Genomic DNA, 22,955 nt, shown 5'->3' with positions numbered 1-22,955 from the left:
GATTTGGAGATTATATGCATCATCGAAAGGAGCCACTGCTACTTAGGTATAGACAATTGTGATTATGTGGGAAGTAGACCCAGTGTTTTCAGATTTTCTGATTGTTCAAAAGAAGTTTCTTAATTTTTCCCCCAAAACAGTTTTAGATGACTTGGAGGAAGAAAAAAAGACAAAAGAAGAAAAGTAGACGAAGAGAAACCAGTAGGAAAGAACAAGAAAATTTGTATGAAAGACTTATACTTATGGTGTTTTTTGAATAAAAAACAAAGAGGAGGTAGTATTAACCATTTATTAATTCACAAATATTTAAATTTCAGAGTCTTTCAGGTAAAGTGCCAGAAACTAGGCACTTTGTTAAGGAAAACACACCTACGCTCATGCTAGCCTACTCGTATATTGAAGCATGTAATAAGTGCCAGACAGTGTTAGTGTCTAGGGTGTCTTATGTAGTCTGAGGGAGGAGGTTTAGGAAAAGCTCAGTTTGAGAAGTGAAGGATGAGTGGAGTAGTAGGAGTACTAGGGAAGAAGGTGGGATGGGGATTAACAAGTTTTGCAGGTAGGGAGAATTGCTTTATACCAAGGCTATAAGGTGAGAAAGCACAGCAAATTCAAGGGCTGAAGGAAGTTAGTGAGGGTAGTGTTCAGAATAGGGATGGGAGAGTGGTTTTAAGATGAAGTTGGAGAGGTAGGCAGAGATCAGATTTTAGTCATTTTATCCCAAAAACAAAACTGAGCCATTAAACCCCAGAAGATCAGCCTTAGGGCTGGCTGCCTTCACCACAGGATATGGGGTGGGCCAGGCATATGCAATGAAAAACTGGAGAGGGATGGTGATCTTGTTGTTGGTTAGACTTGGAGAAGCTTTTCTCTAAGCCAGTCCATAGATACAGAATTACAACATTTTAATTAAACGGAAGTCATGAGGAAGTAAACTATTGGCGATAGCTGTGCTAAAGCACCTAAATATTTAACTTGAAGGAACAATTTAAAAATGGATTTCATGTCTTTATTATTGAATAGAATATTTATTTTTTCTGGTCACTCAAGTTACTAAGAACATTGTCTTATAATAAACTTGGGAATATTGGAAAAAAATAATAGCCTGTATATTAAAAGAACTGTGCAGATGCAAATTTTGAGCATGTTTCTCATCTTTTCCTCCTGTTAGCTGCAAACTTTGAAGGCAAATTAGAAGGGCCAAAAAAGGGAGTGCCTCCTAATTTAGTTAGCCCCAACTGAACAGCCTTTTGGGAAGTACAACCCAACATTTCTGCTTATGTCTCGTCTCATTTGTCAGAACTTAAGCTAATAGCCACACTTAGTTGCAGGAAGTTTGTGCTCTACACTCTTTTATACTGGGTGACCATAACACTGGGATTTCCGTTATTAAGGAAAAGAAGATGACATGCTGAGTTAGGCAACTAGTACTTTCTGAGGCAGCTGTTATATACAGTTGGTCTTTAAATTTCCCTTGCTTAACATTTTTATCTTTCCAAGTCTCTGTAAGGAAAAGCTTTATGCAGTTTTTTTTCTTCTACCTGTCTAGTTGGCCATTTTATTGACTGATTGTATAGTACATACTTTTATTTTTCATGCCACTGAATGTTTACTTACTTGCCTGTTTCATAATCATTTGACTTCTGTGGCTTTTAAATTTCCTTATCTTTGTACCTTTTACTACCGCAAATGAGATTTCACAATATTGACTATTCATGACAAGTTTGTGGTATTGGACTAACATTTTTTTTGCTTATTAACATTTTTATTTTGAATTAATTTCCAATTACAGAAAAGTTGCAAGAACAGTACCAAGACCTTCTTGATAGATCTTTTGCCCAAATTTTTAATTTTTAAATTTTTGCCATAGTTCCATTATATTTTCTGTCTCTATATATATGTATATATAAACACATATATATACACAATATATGTGATACATTTATTTTTTTCTGAATTATTTTAGAGTAGGTTGCAGAAATCATGCCCCTTTACATGTTAATACTTCAGTGTATCTTTTCTAAGACTAATGGTATTCCCTTACATAAGCCCTGTATAATTAATTAATTTAGGAAAATTTACATTGATACAATACTTTAATCTTCAGTCTGTATTCCAATTTGATCAATCATCCCAGTTCATCTTTCAGTACAGGGTCCAGTCTAAGATCACATATTGCATTTGGCTGTTAGGCCTTTTTTATTTTTAGTTAAAAATCCCTTTAACCTGGAACAGTTCCTTTTTCTTTGTCTTTCATGACATTAACATTTTGAAGCTATATACTAGTCATTTTATAGATTATATTTTTCAGTTTGGGTTTGTCTTATATTAATTTATGATTAGATCCAAGTTAGACATCCCCTACCCTATGCATCCTGACTGGAGTACTGTGTAAGTGATGATATGTCTTTTTCGAAAACATGGCTAAAGGCTCATATTATTTGTCTGTCCCTACTGGTGATACTAGTTTTGATCACCAGGACAAGGCAGTGTTTGTTTTTTCCACTGTACTTTCTAATTTACCCACTATAGCTAATAAGCAATTTGTGAGAAGACTTTGAGACTATGCAAATGCCTTACTCATCAAACTCTCCTCCTAGATTTAGCATTTCTTAATGACTTGCCCAAACCAGTATTTTCTATGATGATTGCAAAATGGTAATTTTCTAACACTACCATCCTGTTCACATTTACCAGTTGGCATTTCAGACTCTGTCTGTCTGTCTGTCTATTTACCTACCTACCTACTTACCTATCATCAGCATGGACTTGAGGAATACTATTTTATTTACTAGGTAATAATCCTTTGCTGTTTGTTTTGATGGTCAAATCAGATTTGGCCAATGGAAGCCCCTTCAAGTTGGCTCCTATGCCCTGTTTTTGTTTTTTTTACCTCCTCTGTTATTTTGACATGCCCCCAGGTTTTTATATATTTTGCTTTTTGGCACAGCAAGATTGTTTAGGTTCACCTTTCACCTTCCCTGTCCCAGCCTTAGAATCTGCCATTTCTCAAAGGACTCCTAGTTTATATAATTGTGGAATAGTATTTAGAAATCAAGATCTGGGTGCTAAGTGATTATTAATTTAAAACTGCAAAGGGGATATGTTTACATTTGTTGATAAATAGCAAATCAAAAGATACACTTCCATAAATCCAAAAAAATATATGCAAAGGTCCACTTTTTGGTATCACTGTTTGTAATAACAAAAACTGGAAGCAAAATATATTCGTCTTTGAGGGATAAGTTGAAACTATGTTGTGTCTACAAAATAGTGTATGTAGTTAAATAAAGGAATGGGGTATACGTATATCTACTGCTGTGAAATGATCTCCAGGATACAGTGTGTTTAGAGATGCTCTTCAGCTTCTGATAGGGTTTCATCCTGATAAACCCATTGTAAATTGAAAATATCATAAGTTGAAAATGTGTTTAATACGCCTAACCTATCGAACAACATAGCTTAGCCTAGCCTACCTTAAACGTCCTCAAACACTTACAGTAGCCTGTAGTTGGGCAAAATCATCTCACGGCCGCTGACTAGCATCACAAAATAGTATCTTACCACATGTCGTTAGCACAGGAAAAGATCAAAATTCAAAATTTGAAGTACAGTTTCTTCTGAATACTTATCACTTTGCACCATTATAGTAAAAAAATTGTAAGTTGAACCATTGTAGGTGAGTTATTATCTATAATGTATCATTTATATAAGAGTGTAAATATGATTATTTCTGAAAGGGGGGATATAAACATTCTTATTCATAATTTGCTCAAATTGAAAAAAGGGAAAATAAAACTTTTAAAAGTAGTTACTAAAGGAAAGAGAGGAGGCAAGGATAGAAGCTGGACTTTGACTATAAGTTTTGCAGCTCTCAATTTGGATCCAAGTAAATAATAAAGCAACATTAAACCAAAAGAATAAAAAGAAGTCCCTAAAAATAAATAAAAGCAAATGACCCTAATAATCCAAATTGGTAGCCATACAGAAATAAATTATTTCAGTTGACTTTATAGCAAAAATTTAATTATGGAAGTGAGTATTCCTGAAGGACAAAAAGAATTACAAAGAAATCTTAACATTTAGTAATCATATCATTAATAATGGTATTATTTTGAAACTATTACACAAATTCTAAGATAAAAGCAAATAATTTTTTTAGTGTCACTTGGAACCAAGAAACTCAACCAAAGTATTCTGTAATATAAAAAAAATAAAACGCCTACAAATTTGAATTGGAAATACTGTGTAAATTCTTAAAGCATTGTCTCTAAAAATACACATCTCTTAGCTCATTCCATTAAAAAAAAATCTTTAAAACAATGACCAATCCAGTAGTAATAGGCTCACCTATTACTGAGTAATAGTACTCAGATTGCAATTTAATTTCCAATTTTCATAGAAGCAGGACAATTTGGGCATCAACAATGATACTGACAATGGATTAAAACTCAGCAAATAATTTCAGATCCGTAAGTTCATAGTGAGACTTGAAAACAAACAATATAATTTTATCAGCGTACCCATAAATATGATGGTGGGTTTTCTTTCGTAAATTGAGAAAGGTGAGGAAAAGAATTCAATGTGTTCAATAATCTGCCACCTTATTACTATTGGTGTTAGTGAGATTTAATATAATTAATAAAGGTAACTTTGATATACAGATACGTTGTATAAAAGATCAGTGGTATTGGTTATTACCCAAATAAGTAAAATGTTAGTGGGAGCTCAGAAATATTTCTTATAGTCAAGTTATATTTGTAAATTTTAAATAAGAATTTGTACCCTCTATATCTTTGATTTTTTTGTTTGTTTATGTGTACATCCATCCACCCATCAAACATATATTGAGCTCTTTATTTAGTGCTCAACACACAAAGGGCAACAAGTGAAAATCCCGACACTCAAGAAACGTGGTAGAATACCAAAGGTGTAAGGCACCAAGAAACAAAAGAAAACAGAAATTACAGTGATTATTACATGGTGTTCTCACAGCAAAAACGGTAGTATGTATAGGATGTTTTAGGAGTGCTGAGGAAGAAAGATACCTAATTTATTGTTGGTTTGAGAATGGATTCAGGAGATACTTGTTGGAGAAGTGCCCAAGTAGAAATTATATAGTGGAAAAGAGAGAGGGAGCTGCGGAGGGAGAGAGGAAAGGGGGGAGGGAGAGAAGTAATTGCAAAAGCAGGAAGTAGAAAGAGAAACTGGCTCTCAGAGAAATACAAGCATAAGTAGTTTGCTTTTGCTAGAACTAAGGGTTTAAATAGGATACTGGCAGAGACAAATTCCTGAATGGCCTCATAGGTGTTTGAACTTTGTTATAGAAACAGACTTAGAAAGTTGCACCCTGCTCAGGCTTTTATTCTAGAAAGAGTATTTGCATCATGGGCTGAAATAGTTACTTCATTAGGAAGAACTTTTCATCTATTTTAGCTCAAAATTTTATGTTTGAAGATAGATTTTAACCCCCCCTGAACCTATATATATTTTTTCTTTCTTTGGGATTTTCTTTTTAAAGAAATTATATAAAACATTTACATGATTCAAAAAACGATGACTTATTCAATCCATGTTCCCTCTACTCTCTTCCCTTCTCTGTAGGTAGTGATTTTTAACTTAATTGTTGGGTTATGCTACCATTATTATTTTTTTTAAATATAAGCATATATGTGTAAATGTTTTCCCCTTATATGAGAGGGAGCATACTGTAAACAGGGTTTTGTATCTTGCTTTTCTTTTTCTTAACTATATCCTGGAGATCATTCTATGGCAGAATATAAGATATTCCTTACTCATTGTATATAACCTTAATCCTACTAAGAACAATTAAATAAAATAAATACTTCTAAGGTAAAATATTCTAATAATAAACCTGTGCCATTAGAGTAGCCTGGACTTAGGCTATTTGCTTTTATCTCCAGCCAGAAGAACTACTTCTGCCTAAAGAACATGAAAGCAAAGATTCCTACATTCACTTAAGAATTTTGATTTAATAACAAGGAATTTTGACTAGCTATTTATCTTGAATGGCTAGTTAAGATATAATTAAGATATGAAGGTATAACGAAGATATAAACAACTCAGAGTAACACCAAATAACATGTTGTTTAATATTGCCTGTCTATGCTAGTCCTCCAAATTCAATCATTCATTCATCTACTTTTCAAGTATTTATTGAGCATTCACCTGTGAAAGGTACTATGGTAGGCACTCTGGAAAAAATAAACTCAAGAAGTTTATGAGCAATTAAAATGATACCCCTTCAGCCTAGTTCTTTTTTTCCTAAAGAATTAGTTCAATCTCTCTTTATTCTAAATATTCCCCTATTACTATACCAAACTTGATCGTATTTTCAGTGCTCCCTTACACCTGGAACAATGATCTTAAACAGCACAGAATGGTATTTATTGGTTGACATACCAGGCTAGAAGTTGTTTTAATGTGAAGGACTGTCTCGTCTCTATTTTCCTAGTGCCTAAAGTTTATTGAATAAGTGAAAGATGTGTCTTACCTAATGGGTTAAAAGAGAAATGAAATTATGTATAAGGAAAATATCTTCTCCAATGTCTTGCTGAAATTTCTCTCAAGGGACCCAAGTAAAATATGGAAAGTTTTGTTTCATTTGCTTAATTAAAAGGCACTAACTATGCTGTGTTTGACATCAGAACCATATGACCACAGGGTAGAAATTGTGGCAAAATGATTTCAATATTATAGCCTTTAAGAGGCAGATTTTTGTTTACAGTTTCTAGAAAGAAAAATATTCCACTACATTTCCAGATTTAAAAAGATGTATATATTTGTTCGCACTTTAAGCATTTTCATTTATAATTAACTTTTGGAATCAGACGTCTTTTTGCAAACTATGTCTGTGTTTCCATGTAGAAACTATTAACTCCTTGCTCTAGAAAAGGAGAAATTACTTTTAGAAATTAATTACTTTTAATATTGCAGTCTATTTTCATACAGTAATACCTCCATCTGGTGGTTTTTCTGAAAATTACAGCATAGGACATGAAGCTTTGCATTTTTCTGTGTATACATAAACTACATTACCTGTTGTGTCTCATAAAGCTAGATGAAATTACATCAAAAGCTGTCTACCATGTGTATCAAAAATTTAATGCCCTAGTTTTTAACAATTAATATGAGAATTCCATGTGACCAAATAGCTTTGGAGATAATGATAATTTACACAATCCGTTGTTTAGTTCGGACCATTTGTAGGCTTCCCTGTACTGAAAATTAGCAATGTAGAAAATGGTAGTTTCTAAATCATCTATTAATTGCTTTCACATGTGTGTGTATAGCGGTTAGGAAAGATTGTGAGAATTTGCTAATATTTCAGATTTATTACTATGGAACCATGACAGTCAGTGACTTTCTCAGAGAAGCAATTACTGCTTTTATTTGTAATACATTCTATTTTAGCATAGCATAATTATAATAAATTACATCCCCCTGGAATAATAAAACATAGAGATATAAACTTGAAAACAAGGAGACACTATAGGTAAATTTCTTTTCTACCTGTTAGTATGAGAATTTTCAACACATTTTTAACCTTTTCTTCACACAATTCTGACTTTATATTAGTATAGCTGAATAGTCTTTTGAAGATATCTCTGTGGCTTAAGCTTCCCAAATTTCTAGCCCAGGATTTTACACTTGGTAGAATATGCTCATTATCTTGAAGGAAGGTTGTGATCTGTTTGCTTATGTTTTAGCCAAAGCTGTACAAAATCTTATCAACCATCTTATTTATTACTGTACATTAACATTAATTCCTTTTTCTGTTTGTATTGCCATAGAAAGTTGAAATATGAAATAAACAAGGTTTAATGATTGGAAGCTTTCTGACTTTTAAGAAAAATTAAAATCCTAATGAATTTTGTTTGAAATCTGTTTCCCAATTGTAGCCAGTCGGATGATGATTCTGGGTCAGCTTCAGGCTCTGGATCTGGTTCAAGTTCTGGAAGCAGTAGTGACGGAAGCAGTAGCCAGTCAGGTAGCAGTGACTCCGACTCTGGATCTGAATCGGGCAGTCAGTCCGAGTCTGAGTCTGACACTTCCCGAGAGAACAAAGTTCAAGCAAAACCACCGAAAGTTGATGGCGCTGAGGTAATAAATAACATATCCAATGGAAGGTAGATTTCTTGTTTACTTTGAGAAAATTTGTAACATTGCTTTATAGCATTCTTAATATAGTTTTTAGAAAACTTTAATTTTAAACATTAAAATTTACTGGTGATTCTCAAAGTTGTGGTTAAATATGTGGAATAAGTGGCTTTGAAGAGAAGCAGTCTAACTATGAAACAGCAAGTACAAAACAAACACACACACAGAAATAAAGCCCTTTCTTCCACTTTCTGAGGCAGAAATTGAGTTTCATAAATATTCAGTGTTTCATGGATAAAAATTGAAGGCTTTGTGAAGTCTTTTTGTTAATCTTACAGTGTCTGATCTCTACTTTCAAGATCTTCAAAGGAGATACTTTATTGCTAATAGTAGGAGAACTCTGCTTCGTTGAAGCTGGTAAAATAGGCTAAGGGACATTCTGTCTCAAAAAAGCTACTAAAGAATTTACTAAAACTTGTATACACCTCATAGTAGTATACAGTACCAGTGATCAGATGCTTGGGCCAGAAAATAAATCAACACATAGCTTCCTTCATGGAGAAAATATTGCTACCAAAAAAAAAAGGGAAGAATCAGCTGAACTAAAATCATGCTTAGTGACATATAAGTACAAGGTGTGATTGAAAATACAGTGAATAAAAAAAAAAATATTACAGTAAAGACACATTGCCGTTAATCCCCCTCAAAATACTCTCCCTCGTTTCAAACACACTTACCCATTGTTCTTGCCACTTTCTGAAGCAGTTCTGGAAGTCCTCTTTTGTGAGTGTCTTCATCCTCCCATTATGACAATGTGTTGTGTCACACATTGCTTCTGGTACGGCAATTTCTGTCAAATAAAAACCTTAAGGTGTGTCCTCATCCACCTTATTTACCGGATATGGCACCTTGTGACTTCTGGCTCTTTCCCAGAGTCAAAATGACCATGAAAGGTAAACGTTTTGAATCGATTCAGGACATCGAGGCAGCCACGAAAGCACAACTAAAGACACTCATGAAAGAGGACTTTAAAAACTGCTTCAGGGGCTGGCCGAGCTGCTCAGTTGGTTAAGAGCGCAAGCTTTGAGCAACAGGGTCTCTGGCTCGATTCCCACATGGGCCTAAGCTGAGCTGCCAGAAGGCTCAAGCTGGTGAGAGCATGTTCTCCTAACAACAAGGTTACCGGTTCCACTCCTGCATGGGATGGTAGGCTACGCCAACCCACAACTAAGACAGCACCTTGAGCTGAGCTGCCCTGAGCTGGCGACGGGCGGCTGGTTGGTTCAGTGATTAGAGTGTGTGCTCTTAGCAACAAGGTTTCCCGTTTGACTCCCGCATGGGATGGTGGGCTACGCCCACCCACAACTAAGATTGAACACAGTGCCTTGAGTTGAGCAGGCTGCGAGCTGCTGATAGACAGCTGGACTTGGAGCTGAGCTAGCTGTGCCCTCCACAACTAAGACTGAAAGACAACAACTTGGCTATTTCCCTTCCCTAATTCCCCAATAAAATCTTTAAAAAAAGAAAAGAACTGCTTCAGAAAGTGGCAAGAGCGATGGGATAATTGTTCAAAGCAAGCGAGGGTATTTTGAGGGGGATTAATGGCAATGTGTCTTTTACTGTAATAATTTTTTTAAATTTAAATATTCACTGTATTTTTGTCACACCTCATAGTTGATTTGCATTCTGACTCAAGCTCTTCATCTCACACCAATTTAAAAAAATGGACAACCATACTTGAACACTGGTGTCTCATGTTATTTGTTTTTAGAAGTAATACTTGTAACAACAAAGAAGGTGTTGTTTAATATTGTTTATGAAGCTCACATTTTATACATTATACAACTAAAGCTCAACATTTTATCTTACTTATATTGCACTAATATTGTATATAATGTGAGTAAGGAAGATAGTCTTAATTTATTAATTGGAGGCAGTAAAAATGTTGGTACTGCTTTTCAATAAATTAACCTGTTTTCAGTTTTTTTTTAAACTTCATCCTTCACTGGGTCATATTTCTATTACAGTTTTGGAAATCTAGCCCTAGTATTTTGGCTGTTCAGAGATCTGCAATGCTCAAGAAGCAGCAGCAGCAGCAGCAGCAGCAGCAGCAACAGCAACAGCAACAGCAACATCAAGCTTCATCTAATAGTGGATCAGAAGAGGTGAGTTTTTATTATGAAAGCTATTATTTTAAAAGTAGACACGTTGCCCAATCATTTAGGTAGGTACTTATGAAATTATTAGAAACAATACATTTCTTTTACAGAATAGATAGGAGATAACTACATTTAAATAGTATATCAAGAGTCTTGAAATATAGACATACTTTATCCAATAATTCCACTTAATGGATTAATGCAAAACAAGGAATGATAATTTTTGTGCATTTGCTCATCAGACAAAACTAGAAATAAATTAAATGTGAATACTAGGAAAATATACACAAACACATGTATGCACACACATATATGAATGAAGAAGTATTGTACTATTGTACAGAATATCAACAGAATTCTCAACATATTTTTAAAAGAATAGCTTGCAGCTGTAAACAGTGTAGTTCCTGTGTGCATGTGAGCATATGCACATGTGTTTGCACAAAAACGTTCAAGAAGAACTATTAAAACCTGCCTAATGAGGAAGAAAAATATTTAAATTTGACACACCAACAATTAGGGTTCCTTTTTGAGGCCATACTAGGCAACAATAATGGTCTCCAGAGATGATAGATTTTTTTTTTTTTAATTACAGTTGACATTCAATATTATTTTAGTTTCAGTTATATAGCATAGTGGTTACATATTTGTATAACTTATGAAGTGATTCCCTCTGATAAGTCTAGTGTCCACCTGTCACCATACATAGTGATTACAATGTTATTGACTATATTTCCTATGTTGTACTTTACATCCCCATGACTATTTCATAACTGCCAATTTGTACTTCTTAAACCCTTCATCTTTTTCACCCAGCCTCCTAACCCCCCTTCCATCTGGCAGCCCTCAAAATGTTTTCTGAATCTATGATGTTTCTGTTTTGATTATTCGTTTGTTTTTTCAGATTCCAAATATAAGTGAAATTGTGTGTTTGTCTTTCTGTGTCTGACTTATTTCACTTAGCATAATATCCTCTAGAGGGGTATTGTTGCAAATGTTAAGACTTCATTTTTATGGCTGAGCAATATTCCATTGTATGTATTATACCACATCATCTTTATCCAATTGTCTATTGATGCATACTCATTTGCTTCTATATTTTGTCTATTGTATATGAAATGTTCTTTGTCTTTTTTATATAGGCTTTAAGTTCTGTTTTGTCTGATTATAAGTATTGCTACATTTTCTTGAAATAATCTTTTTCAATCTCTTTACTTTCAGTCTGTGTGTGCCTTTCGCTCTGAAGTGAGTCTCTTGTAGGCAGCATTTGTATGCATCTTGTTTTCTTATCCAATCAGCCACACTGTGTCTTTTGATTTGAGCATTTAACCCATTTGAGCATTTAATCCAATTGTTGATAGATATGTAATTGTTGCCATTTTATTATTCATGTCTTTTTTTCCTCTTAAAGAAGTCCTAACATTCCTTGTAATACTGGCTTAGTGGTAATGAACTCCTTTAGCCTTTTTTGGTCTGGGAAGCTCTTTTTCTGTCCTTCAATTCTAAATGATAACCTTGCTGGGTAGAGTAATCTTGGTTGTAGGTCCTTGCTTATCGTTACTTTGAATATTTCATGCCAGTCCCTTCTGGCATGCAGTTTCTTTTGAGAAATCAGCTGACAGTATTGTGGGAGTTCCCTTGTATGTAACAGAGATGATAGATTTTAAGTTTCATACAAAATGTTGACATTGTGATATTTACCTAATTTCACTGGCTGTATTATAAATTTATAGTAAAATTATTACTTTATGTGCTAAATAATTGTATAAATATAATGATAACATGGAAAAAAGAAGAGGTTTTATAGTTAGTGTTATTAGCAAAGTAAATGTTAAATAGTGTGGCAAGAAATATTTGATATGATGGTTAAATTGTAATTATTAATTACTATTTTTTTCTTTAGGATTCCTCTAGCAGTGAAGATTCTGATGACTCATCAAATGACGTCAAAAGGAAAAAGCATAAAGAGTATGTCATTTTGTTTAACTAATTACTTAGTTTCATAGCAGGAAAATCCTAATGATTTTGTATTTCTTCCTTTATGAGAAATTGTTGCCAAATGTGGACTTTTGTAAATTCTTTGTTCATGGAATTTTATTAGGTTAATTTAAACCATTAGTTCTTAACATTTATCTTTCTGTGATGACCTGAGGTTTTTGTGCCACTTGTTTATCTCCTATATTCACCCTCCCCTATATATTTTTAAATATTTTATATATATAAAATTTATTTAGAGAGATTTAAAAAATTTGCCTATTCATAATATCAGAAAATCTTAACTTTGGAAACCTGTATAGGAGTGTAAGGGACCAGCCGATGATGGATTTTAGGTTATTCTGTTCATTTATGTTAATAGTTATACTTTTCATCTGCATATGAAATTACCTTCCTCTGTAGAATTTATTTAAGAACTCACTATGATTTCATAAAGATCTTGACCCAGAAAGTGTTAAGAGTACTTCAGATTCTCAATTCAGATACCTAGATGGTTTGAGTTTATTTTTTCTCATTTTTTTTTCAAAAACATCGTTCTGTTGTGTTTTATTTTTCAATTTTCTTTGATATTCTGCACTTTCACTTTGGTGTGTCTAGCTTTGAATTTGTTGTCTATTCCACTTTATGCACTTAATTGTATGCATCTTTAATGTGAAGACCTCCTATCTCTTACTGGTTTCTGAAAATTCTATCATATCTCTGGGTAGTTGCTCTATATAAATCTGGTACTATTATTAATGAATATATGTATTGAATCTGTCTTGAATCATATCTGTTGTATATATCTATTGGATCCTCCACCCTATACTCCAACAATCTTACAGTGTCATGTTTTTTATCCCTTTATTGTTGTGCCACAAACTGGCTATTCCTCAGATGGGTCTTCTAGTTTACTAAGCATTTTCAACTACTGTGTCTTATAAGCTATTTACTCTTCCACCAAGTTAATAATTTCTAAACTCAGCATGGGTGCAGGCACAGAGTATTTTTAAAAATAAGTAATTTGGGATGATGGATAGACTTGCTTGGATATAAAAATCATTATGATTTATATTATAAAAGTATAAAATGGAGACTTTTTCATGTATTCTGCCTATTGCTACTTATAATGTGTAACCTCTGAAAAGATCTCAAGATACAAAAGAATTTGTTTCTGTATTATGTTTTTATCATAATCCATATTTTATCATATGTACTTGATTTTATAACCAATAATATAGTCATTGATGCAAGACATACACAGCAATGGAGCAGAAACAGTAGCTATGAGACAGGATATTAAGTGCATATAGAAGAACTTAATGTGTATCTTTCATTTGAAGTTTGTATTATAGCAGAATATTAACATATGCACCCAATATTTGTTCTGTCTATGTTGATTGGAATTAAATAGAATAAATAGACTAAAAATAGTAATAAAGGTAATCATGAATATTAAGATGGGCTAATTAAAAAAAATATTTTTCTATACTGTATTTTAAGTTTCTTAATATGTACTATTTTAAAAAATCATTTCTGAAGGATATAATTTAAAAAAATCAGAATCTCCAGAAAATTAAAATTAAAGGGATTTGAATCTTTTTTGAGAGTGCAAGTATAATAGTTACCGTATTTCCCCATGTATAAGACTCACCTTAATTTTGGGGCCCGGAATTTGAAAAAAAAAGTATTACATAAAGTTATTGAACTCAAGTTTTATTCACCATAAAATCCATACAACTCCCCATCACTGTCAAAACTCCCGAGCATTAGCTTGTCCTTGACTGTGTCTGATGACGAATCACTGTCTTCATTATATTGCCTTGCCCTCAGTGGGAAATGCAAGTAAAAAAATCTGCAGCCACTGTATAAGACGCACCCAGTTTTTAGACCCCAAATTTTTCTGAAAAGGGTGCGCCTTATACATGGGGGAATACGGTATATAAGATTTTCAAAATTAAATTCTGTGATTCTTTAAATTAGCATACTGTGTTTTCATCCATTTTGATAATCAAAATAACATTTACTTATTTGCCATTCTTTGAAGTATAAGATAAATGATTAAGAAAACTCTGGAGTTAGGAGAGAAATCTATATAGAATATTTTCCAGCATTTCCTTTTCTACAGACTTTTAGATATTTTTAGTATGGATGAAAACAATAATATTTTTAATATTAACTAGAATGTAATTTATTTGACTAGTTTTGTATTTTATCAGAGACAAAATTTGCTTATACGATGTAAGTATAAATAAATGTACTTTATATATTTTATATACAGTGAAGATTGGCAAATGTCTGGGTCGGGATCTCCATCTCAGTCTGGTTCAGATTCAGAATCTGAAGAAGAAAGAGATAAAAGCAGTTGTGATGAAACAGAATCTGATTATGAGCCAAAAAACAAAGTTAAAAGCAGAAAACCTCAAAATAGGTAAGTATAGTATGTTCTCCGTTTGATGCTGAAAATGGTTGGTTATGAGAAAGTATTCATTCTTTTCGTATGTAGTTTCTCAAATACGGTTTTATGCCAGTGTTTCTGTAAAATGCCTCTCTCCTTCTGGGTTTCCCTAGATCTAAGTCAAAAAATGGAAAGAAGATTCTTGGACAAAAAAAGAGACAAATTGATTCATCTGAGGAGGAGGAGGATGATGAAGATTATGATACTGACAAAAGAAGTTCTCGACGCCAAGCAACTGTCAATGTTAGCTACAAGGAAGACGAAGAAATGAAAACAGATTCTGATGATCTATTGGAAGTTTGTGGGGAGGATGTTCCTCAACCTGAGGAAGAGGAATTTGAAACTATAGAACGGTTTATGGATTGTCGGATTGGGAGAAAAGGAGGTATTTTTCTTTTTTTAATTGTTTGATGGTTTCAATAATATTTACTAGAGTTAAGTAAAGTACAGTAATACCTCGGTTTGCAAGCATAATTCGTTCCGGAAACAAACTACTCGTATTGCAAGACATTGCTCATTTACTAAGCTAAAAATGTGTTATTAGGTTGGTGCAAAAGTAAGTGCGGTTTTTGACATTACAAGTAATGGCGCAAACTGCACTAAATTTTTGCACCAATCAAATAGAAATGTTTGCTTGTCTTGTGGAACACTCGAAAACCCAAATTACTCGCAATCCAAGGTTTTACTGTACTTGAAGATTTTCAATTTTGAAAGCAAAGAGGGTAGATTTTCTTGTTTTACTTATTTGCTGTAAAATATACTTTGCTCTTAGCTTGAATATTTTCTTCCCAGAAAATATCCATTTGACCTCACTTAATAATTGCAGATAATTAGAAAAATTTTGTCCTGTGTATTAGAGTTTTTCTGTTGCCGTGCCTAAAAGTTATTTAGGCACTTTGAATTTCACAGTTTGGTTTTTAAAAATTTTTTTTATCTCATCTCAAATATGTATGTTGTTTTTAGTTATTTTACATGCATCCCCCACTTTTTGTTTTTTTGAGATATAATTAACATATCATTGTATAAGTTCAAGGTGGACAACATAATGATTTAACATGTATTGCGAAAAGATCACTACAATACGTTTAGGTAACATCCATCATCTCATGTAGATAAAATAAAAATTTTTTAAAATAAATTTTTCTCTTGTGATGAGAACTTTTAGAATCTACTCTCTTAGTAACTTTCAAATATACCATACAGCAATGTTCAGTGTAGCCATGTTGTACATTGCATCCCCAATACTTATAACTGGAATTTTTAACCTGTTGACAACTTTTACCCCCGCCTCTGGTTACTATAAATCTAATCTTTTTTTTCTGAGTTTTTTGAAGGTTTCTTATATGAGATTTCACAGCATTTGTCTTTCTTTGTCTGACCTTTTTCACTTAGCACAGTTTCCTCAAAGTCCATCCATGTTGTGACAAATGACAGAATTTCCTTCTTCTTTTAATGGCTGAATATAATTCCATATATGTCACAACTTCTTTGTTCATTTATCTGTTGATGGACACTTAGGTTGTTTCCATGTCTTGTCTATTGTAAATAATGCTGCAGTGAACATGGGGGTGCAGATAATCTCTTTGACAGTGATTTCAAACATGCAGTTTTTAAAGACGATTTTTAATTATTTTAGTTTCTAATTATCAGTCTCCCAATCATTAGTTATTATAAATTGTTGTGTGATCTTAGGTGTCCCACTGTCTTTTGACCTTGTTTTTTCTAATTTTAAAATGGAGGGGATTAAATTGGATTAATCTTTCTGTTCTAAAATTCTGAATTCTGTTTTATATGTGCAATGTAACTTCACATAAATTCTTGTTCTGATACTTTAGTTATTTAAGAGAGCATATATTTTTCTATTCATATTCTTGAATTTTTGAGTTCAAAGAAGTACTCATGTAACAGAATTAGAGGGAATGTACTATGCTTCCTTTTTCAGCAACTGGTGCTACTACAACCATCTATGCAGTTGAAGCAGATGGTGACCCAAATGCAGGATTTGAAAAAAGCAAGGAGCCAGGAGAAATTCAGTATTTAATTAAATGGAAAGGATGGTCCCATATTCACAATACTTGGGAGACAGAAGAAACCCTTAAGCAGCAGAATGTTAGAGGAATGAAAAAATTGGATAATTATAAGAAAAAAGATCAAGAAACAAAAAGATGGTAAATATTTTATATTACTTAATTTTTTATAGATCAAAGATAATTACTAAACTTTTTTATTAATAAGGAATACCTTGTCAAGAATTAAACAATAACCTAAAATAACTACTTATACATTTATTTGTATTTCATTTCAAGGTAAAAGTTCTTAGGAATAGCCATACCTAACACTCTTCTTGATAATGGTCACATAGAAGGTGTCTCATATATTTAATTTTTAAAGTTAAAAATTAATGGGCTGGCCGAGTGGCACATTGGTTAAGAGCTGTCTTGGGACACCAGAGGGCCCCGGTTTGGATCCCACATGAGGGTCAGTGACACTGCCCTCTACAGCTAAGATGCTGAATAACAGCTCAACCTGGAGCTGGGCTGCCATGAGTCGCCCGCGGAGTAGGCTGCAGCCCCTGCTGCAGTGGGTTGCCATGGTAGCCAGCAGTGCCGCGACCCCCCCACCCTGCCCATAGCGGCTGTCCAGAAGCCGGCGACTGATCTGCCTCGCCCAGGAAGACTGCAATGATGGTGCCAACTTGGGCCAGTGAAGCAACATCCTGCACAACTAGACTGAAGAACAAAAGGACAGCAACTTGTCTGTTCCCCTTCCCCCGATTCCCCAGTGCTGTTCCCATCCCCCAAATCCCCAATAAAAATCTTAAAAAAAAAATTAATGATGCTTTATTTCTGTTTCAATTTCTTAATTCTTTAAACTGGCTCACATAATAAAAGCAAAAGTGGGAGATTTTGTGCTATTGATAGGGTTTGGGGGAATGGGTTATTTATTTTTATTTTTTTGTTTAAGATTTTTATTGGGGATTTGGGGGAAGAGGAACAGACAAGATGCTATCCTTTCGTTCTTCAGTCTAGTTGTGGAGGACGTTACTTCACTGGCCCAAGTTGGCACCATCATTGCGCTCTTCTTGGGCGAGGCAAATCATTCGCCAGTTTCTGGATGGCTGCTCACAGCGGCTGCTGGCCGCTCACGCTGGCTGCTGGCTACACACAGTAGCCCATGCAATCCACTGCCACAGGGGTTGCAGCCTACGCCGTCACCGGAGACTCAATGGCAGCCCAGCTCCAGGTTGAGCTGTTGTTCAGCATCTCAGCTGTGGAGGGCAGTGTCACTGGCCCTCATATGTGGGATCCGAACCGGGGCCCTCTGGCATCCCAAGCCAGCTCTTAACCAACACACCACTTGGCCGGCCCAGGAATGGGTTATTTAGAGGAGATGCTGAAGTCTGTCCCTGAATTTAATAATCTTTCAGGTTGAAAAACGCTTCTCCAGAAGATGTGGAATATTATAATTGCCAGCAAGAACTTACAGATGACCTACATAAACAGTATCAAATTGTGGAGCGAATAATTGGTTAGTAATAAATAATTCTAGTTGAACTTTTATCTTTCCATGCTTGAAACGATCTGAAAAAAGTGTTAAATTTGCTGCGTACACATCAAATACAGTAGCTTGCTCTAACTATAATGTCACATTGTAAACCAAATGACTAATTTTTACTTGTGTAGTTTTTACCAAGAATCATTCCTTGGATAAGATTCGATGTAAAAAAAGATTAAATAAATATCTGATTTATCTCACAGCTCATTCCAATCAAAAGTCAGCAGCTGGTTATCCTGATTATTATTGCAAATGGCAGGGCCTTCCATACTCAGAGTGCAGCTGGGAGGATGGCGCTCTTATTTCCAAAAAATTTCAAGCATACATAGACGAGTATTTTAGCAGGAATCAATCAAAAACTACTCCTTTTAAAGATTGCAAGGTGAGTATTGTTTTACATTTTTAATTATTTATTAAATATTACAAGCTCAGATAGAGAGTTAGATTCTGATTTCAGATAGGCTAAGGAAGAGAACTGCTTGGATGGTAGGCCTTACAGGAAATGATACTCCTGTAATTGCTGTGTGATGGTTGATGTGGCACTGTCTTTTAGACTTGGTGGGCAAAACTGTGTCAGAAAAATGATAAATTGGTGGTGGTAGTTGTGTTGAGTAAGTTAGGGATACCAAATAGGAAAATTCCTTTCTAAATCAGATGTATATGATTGATTTAAAAGGTAGTGAATATTGCCTTTGAAGGTAGGAAATGAAAAGAGAGATGTACCCATAAAATGGTTTTCAGAACTACCTTGCCTAATATAAGATTTTTGTACTTTATTATTAGTGATAGTTTTAGGATCTAAGTACCACTAAAATTTGTTTTTTTATTACAAAATTGAACTACAGTCATAATGGTAATTTAGAAATCAGAAATCAGGTGGGAAGTTAAGCCAGTTTTATGGTTTATTTCTATGACAGAGTGGAGCATTGGTTAAAATGAATGAATTTAACATAGCTTTTCTTTGTGAAATACATAAAGCCCAAATATTTCAGCAGGAACTTATTTATCTCTTTAATTTTTTTATTCAAAAACCAGGGCAAAATATTTCACTGTACTTTCTTGTCATAGTAATAGAAAACAGCCTTCTTTGAATGCTCAGATATATTTTGAGTCTTGGAATTTCTGAGCTTGATGATTTGAGATGAAATTTCAAAATTTATGGTAAAAGCTGAGATTTTCATCTTTTAATATAATTTGTTGCATTTAATAATGTTTCATATTAACATTTATTTCTGTTGAAGGTATTGAAACAAAGGCCGAGATTTGTAGCCCTAAAGAAGCAGCCAGCCTATATTGGAGGACATGAGGGTTTAGAATTAAGAGATTATCAACTGAATGGTTTAAATTGGCTTGCTCATTCTTGGTGCAAGTAAGTATATTTGCATCATCTATTTGGTTTGAGAGGATACTAATTTTACAAATACAGAATTTGAAAAAGATTTCCACCAACATAAAGATGAGACCCTTTGGTATTTTTATCTAGTTCTTTGGATTTCCTTATATATAAACAGTACTTATTACTAAGCAGAAAATCCAAAGGAGTTTTGAGTTAACTTGTTTGATTGTCACAGTACTTAAAGTTTTTATTGAAATCAGAATCAGAATATATATAGTACATTCCTATCCCACACTAGTCCTGAACTATTTCTCTTTCTTACAGTTGTTTCTGATACCCATTTAGCCGTCCACGTTTTTTCCCTCTCCTATGTCCCCTGCGCCATTATTGGCAATATAAGATAACTTTAGGGTGCAATTTTTTTTTTTTACTTAACCATAGCTGTAGTTTTTCCTGCTATATACTTTTCCTGTTTACTTGGTACTTAATACCGGGGGTGCCAAAAAAATGTATACAAGTGGACACTTTGGGCATTGTTACTCAAGCAGTAGTTCGCCATAATCAGAAGTGTGTGGATGCTGATAGTAACCACTTTGAGCACCTTTTGTTAACTGTAGAAGTCAAACGTGACTTATATTCATCTTTTGTTATTGGTGTATATATTATTACAATTTTAATACTTTTCCTTTCTTAAAATGTATATACATTTTTTTGCCACCCTCTGTATATCTGGACTTTACCAGTTGTAGGTGGATTGAGTTCTTGGCTACATAATTGATTAAAGATACTGTCAATCTTTAACCTTTTGGCCTAAAATGGTAAACTCCACTTCTCTTACACTATGACAGAGGCCTTTACATTTATTATTTATAGCTAATAAAAGTGGTATATTGTATATAATACCTATCAGATTAATTTTATTTAACTGTTCATATAAACTTGTACATGGGTATGTAAAAAAGTTGCTTTATAAATTTGAACCTTTATTGCATACATGATTTTTGTTTTTAACTTGTAGAGGAAACAGTTGCATACTTGCTGATGAAATGGGCCTTGGAAAAACAATACAAACAATTTCATTTCTGAACTATTTGTTTCATGAACATCAATTATATGGACCTTTTCTGTTAGTAGTACCACTCTCCACTCTCACTTCCTGGCAAAGGGAAATTCAGACATGGGCTTCTCAAATGAATGCTGTGGTTTATTTAGGTGACATTAACAGCAGAAACATGGTAAGTTGTTTTTCCACAAATTTAGAAATCTAGGTATACTTGTATTTGAGGACAAATATTTTATTTGTCTTTATAGTGTTAGTTTCTAGCATAGAACTTGCCACAAAGTAGGTTGTTGATACATGTTGAATTGACTGATAAAAATCAGTTTTTGGTTTAGTGTTACTTTATAGATATATTTTTTTCTTTCTTATGGCAAGTTTCAAATATACACGAAAGCAAGCATGAGAGTATAATAAACCTCCATGTGCCTATCCCCAACTTCACAGTTTTAGCTCATTGCCAGTTTTATTTCATCTGTACCTCTACATGGTAATTTCCTCCCAATTATTCTGAAGCAAACTTGAGATATCATTTTATCCATAAATGTTATTAAATGAGTTAATCTAGTGTTTTGTTAAGGCCCTTCAGTGAAAAGTGTATAGTATTAAAAACATGTCTGCTTTATTTTTTATAGAGGATTTTGATGTGGTGTAGTATTTACATTTTACTTACATGGTCACCGTAACTTGTTGGACTATATTAAGAATAATTTAAACTATTTTATTACATAAACGTATAGGTATAATAATGTTCTGTGTTTTAGATAGTCACATAAAAGTATACTTTCTTAATGTATGTCTTAAAATTATCTTTAAAATTTCTTGATAGATAAGAACTCATGAATGGATGCATCCCCAGACCAAACGGTTAAAATTTAATATACTGTTAACAACTTATGAAATTTTATTGAAGGATAAGGTGTGTATTGCTATGTTTTTCTGTTTGATGGATATCAGTTTTTCCTGTACAATGTGTTATGGATAGGATGAGAAGATAATTTAAATCAAGGGTCAGCAAACTACAACCTATGGGTCAAATCTGGCTTATTTTTTTATAACCCTTGAACTAAGAATGATATTTATATTTTTGGAAGGTTATAAAAACAAACCAAAGAATATGCAACAGACACCACCACACATTTTTCTGCAAAGCCTACAATATTCACCATCTGGCTCTTTACATAAAAGTTTGTCAACATTTGACTTATGTGAATCTAGTTTGATACAGTATCTGTTGATTTATACTAGGAAGAAGATTGATAGCTAACAGGATTAAACTACCACTGGGTAAAGCACTGTGCTAAATGCATTATAGCTATTGTCTTCTTTATAGTTAAAATCTCAAGTAGTGTAATTCCCATCTACTTTACACAAGATATTGCTATCTCTACTGGAAAGAAATACCAAGTCTGAAAGGAGTTAATGAACTTGCCTAATGTCATACAGCTATTTAGTAGCAGAATCAGTCCTATCTCTGTTTTAAGTAGAAGACCCATGTTTATATACGAAAAATCTGTTCATAGAAATCATACAGTGAATTATACCTATACTTGAAGTAAGACACTGTTCCAAATTTATATCATATTCTCTTAAAATTGACATTAATAGAGGCTTCTACTGGACTTAAGCTAAAAATCTTTCATAAAATTTTTAAATGATACCAGTTTTTCCTTTATTTCAATATCTAGTAAAAACTTTCACTTTATATTATGCTGTTTTATAATGGCTAAATTAGTCATGGAAGGAACTTTATTTTGCATGTTGAATTACTTGATTTAAGTATTCCAATAAATCTTGAAATAATACAATTTCTATTTGAAAATTAGACAAAAGTTTGTTTTTAATTTTAATTTGCCTCATTTTGATAATTTGAATTCAGGTCAAATGGGAAGGATAAGTATGAATTCAGTTTTTCTCTTAAAATATAAACTATGTTCTTTTTTCACTTTAAGGCATTCCTTGGAGGTCTAAATTGGGCATTTATAGGTGTAGATGAAGCACATCGATTAAAGAATGATGACTCTCTTCTGTATAAAACTTTAATAGACTTTAAGTCCAATCACCGTCTGCTTATCACTGGAACGCCTCTACAAAACTCCCTCAAAGAGCTCTGGTCTTTGCTTCATTTCATTATGCCAGAAAAGTAAGATAAATCGGGATATACAGTTTTGATGTTTTGTATGCTAAGTTTAGGAGGACAGTAATTAATATAGGTAATGAGGTCAGCAAGAGGTTTTATTGCCCTAAAACATTAAACTACAGGTTATTAAGAAGGGAAAAAAGAGGAAATGGGATGGA

The 22,955-nt window shown here is 33.5% G+C and overlaps 1 protein-coding gene across 2 annotated transcripts in view; it reads left to right on the top strand.

Annotated features, from left to right (window-relative positions):
* CHD1 (chromodomain helicase DNA binding protein 1) overlaps positions 1-22,955 on the top strand; it is an 87,390-nt gene that overhangs the window by 20,551 nt on the left and 43,884 nt on the right. For both annotated transcript variants that reach the window (XM_019668734.1, XM_019668735.1), the window contains exons 3-14: positions 7,920-8,121; positions 10,146-10,283; positions 12,181-12,245; positions 14,533-14,682; positions 14,823-15,094; positions 16,652-16,877; positions 18,137-18,237; positions 18,468-18,646; positions 19,506-19,633; positions 20,619-20,835; positions 21,487-21,576; positions 22,610-22,800. In XM_019668734.1, coding sequence (XP_019524279.1) covers positions 7,920-8,121; positions 10,146-10,283; positions 12,181-12,245; positions 14,533-14,682; positions 14,823-15,094; positions 16,652-16,877; positions 18,137-18,237; positions 18,468-18,646; positions 19,506-19,633; positions 20,619-20,835; positions 21,487-21,576; positions 22,610-22,800 — 1,959 coding nt within the window. The remainder of the gene's footprint in view (positions 1-7,919; positions 8,122-10,145; positions 10,284-12,180; positions 12,246-14,532; positions 14,683-14,822; positions 15,095-16,651; positions 16,878-18,136; positions 18,238-18,467; positions 18,647-19,505; positions 19,634-20,618; positions 20,836-21,486; positions 21,577-22,609; positions 22,801-22,955) is intronic.

Source organism: Hipposideros armiger, unplaced genomic scaffold, assembly GCF_001890085.2.
Source record: "Hipposideros armiger isolate ML-2016 unplaced genomic scaffold, ASM189008v1 scaffold_536, whole genome shotgun sequence".
In the NCBI taxonomy this organism is placed as follows: domain Eukaryota; kingdom Metazoa; phylum Chordata; class Mammalia; order Chiroptera; family Hipposideridae; genus Hipposideros; species Hipposideros armiger.
This window is presented reverse-complemented; position numbering and strand designations above follow the sequence as displayed.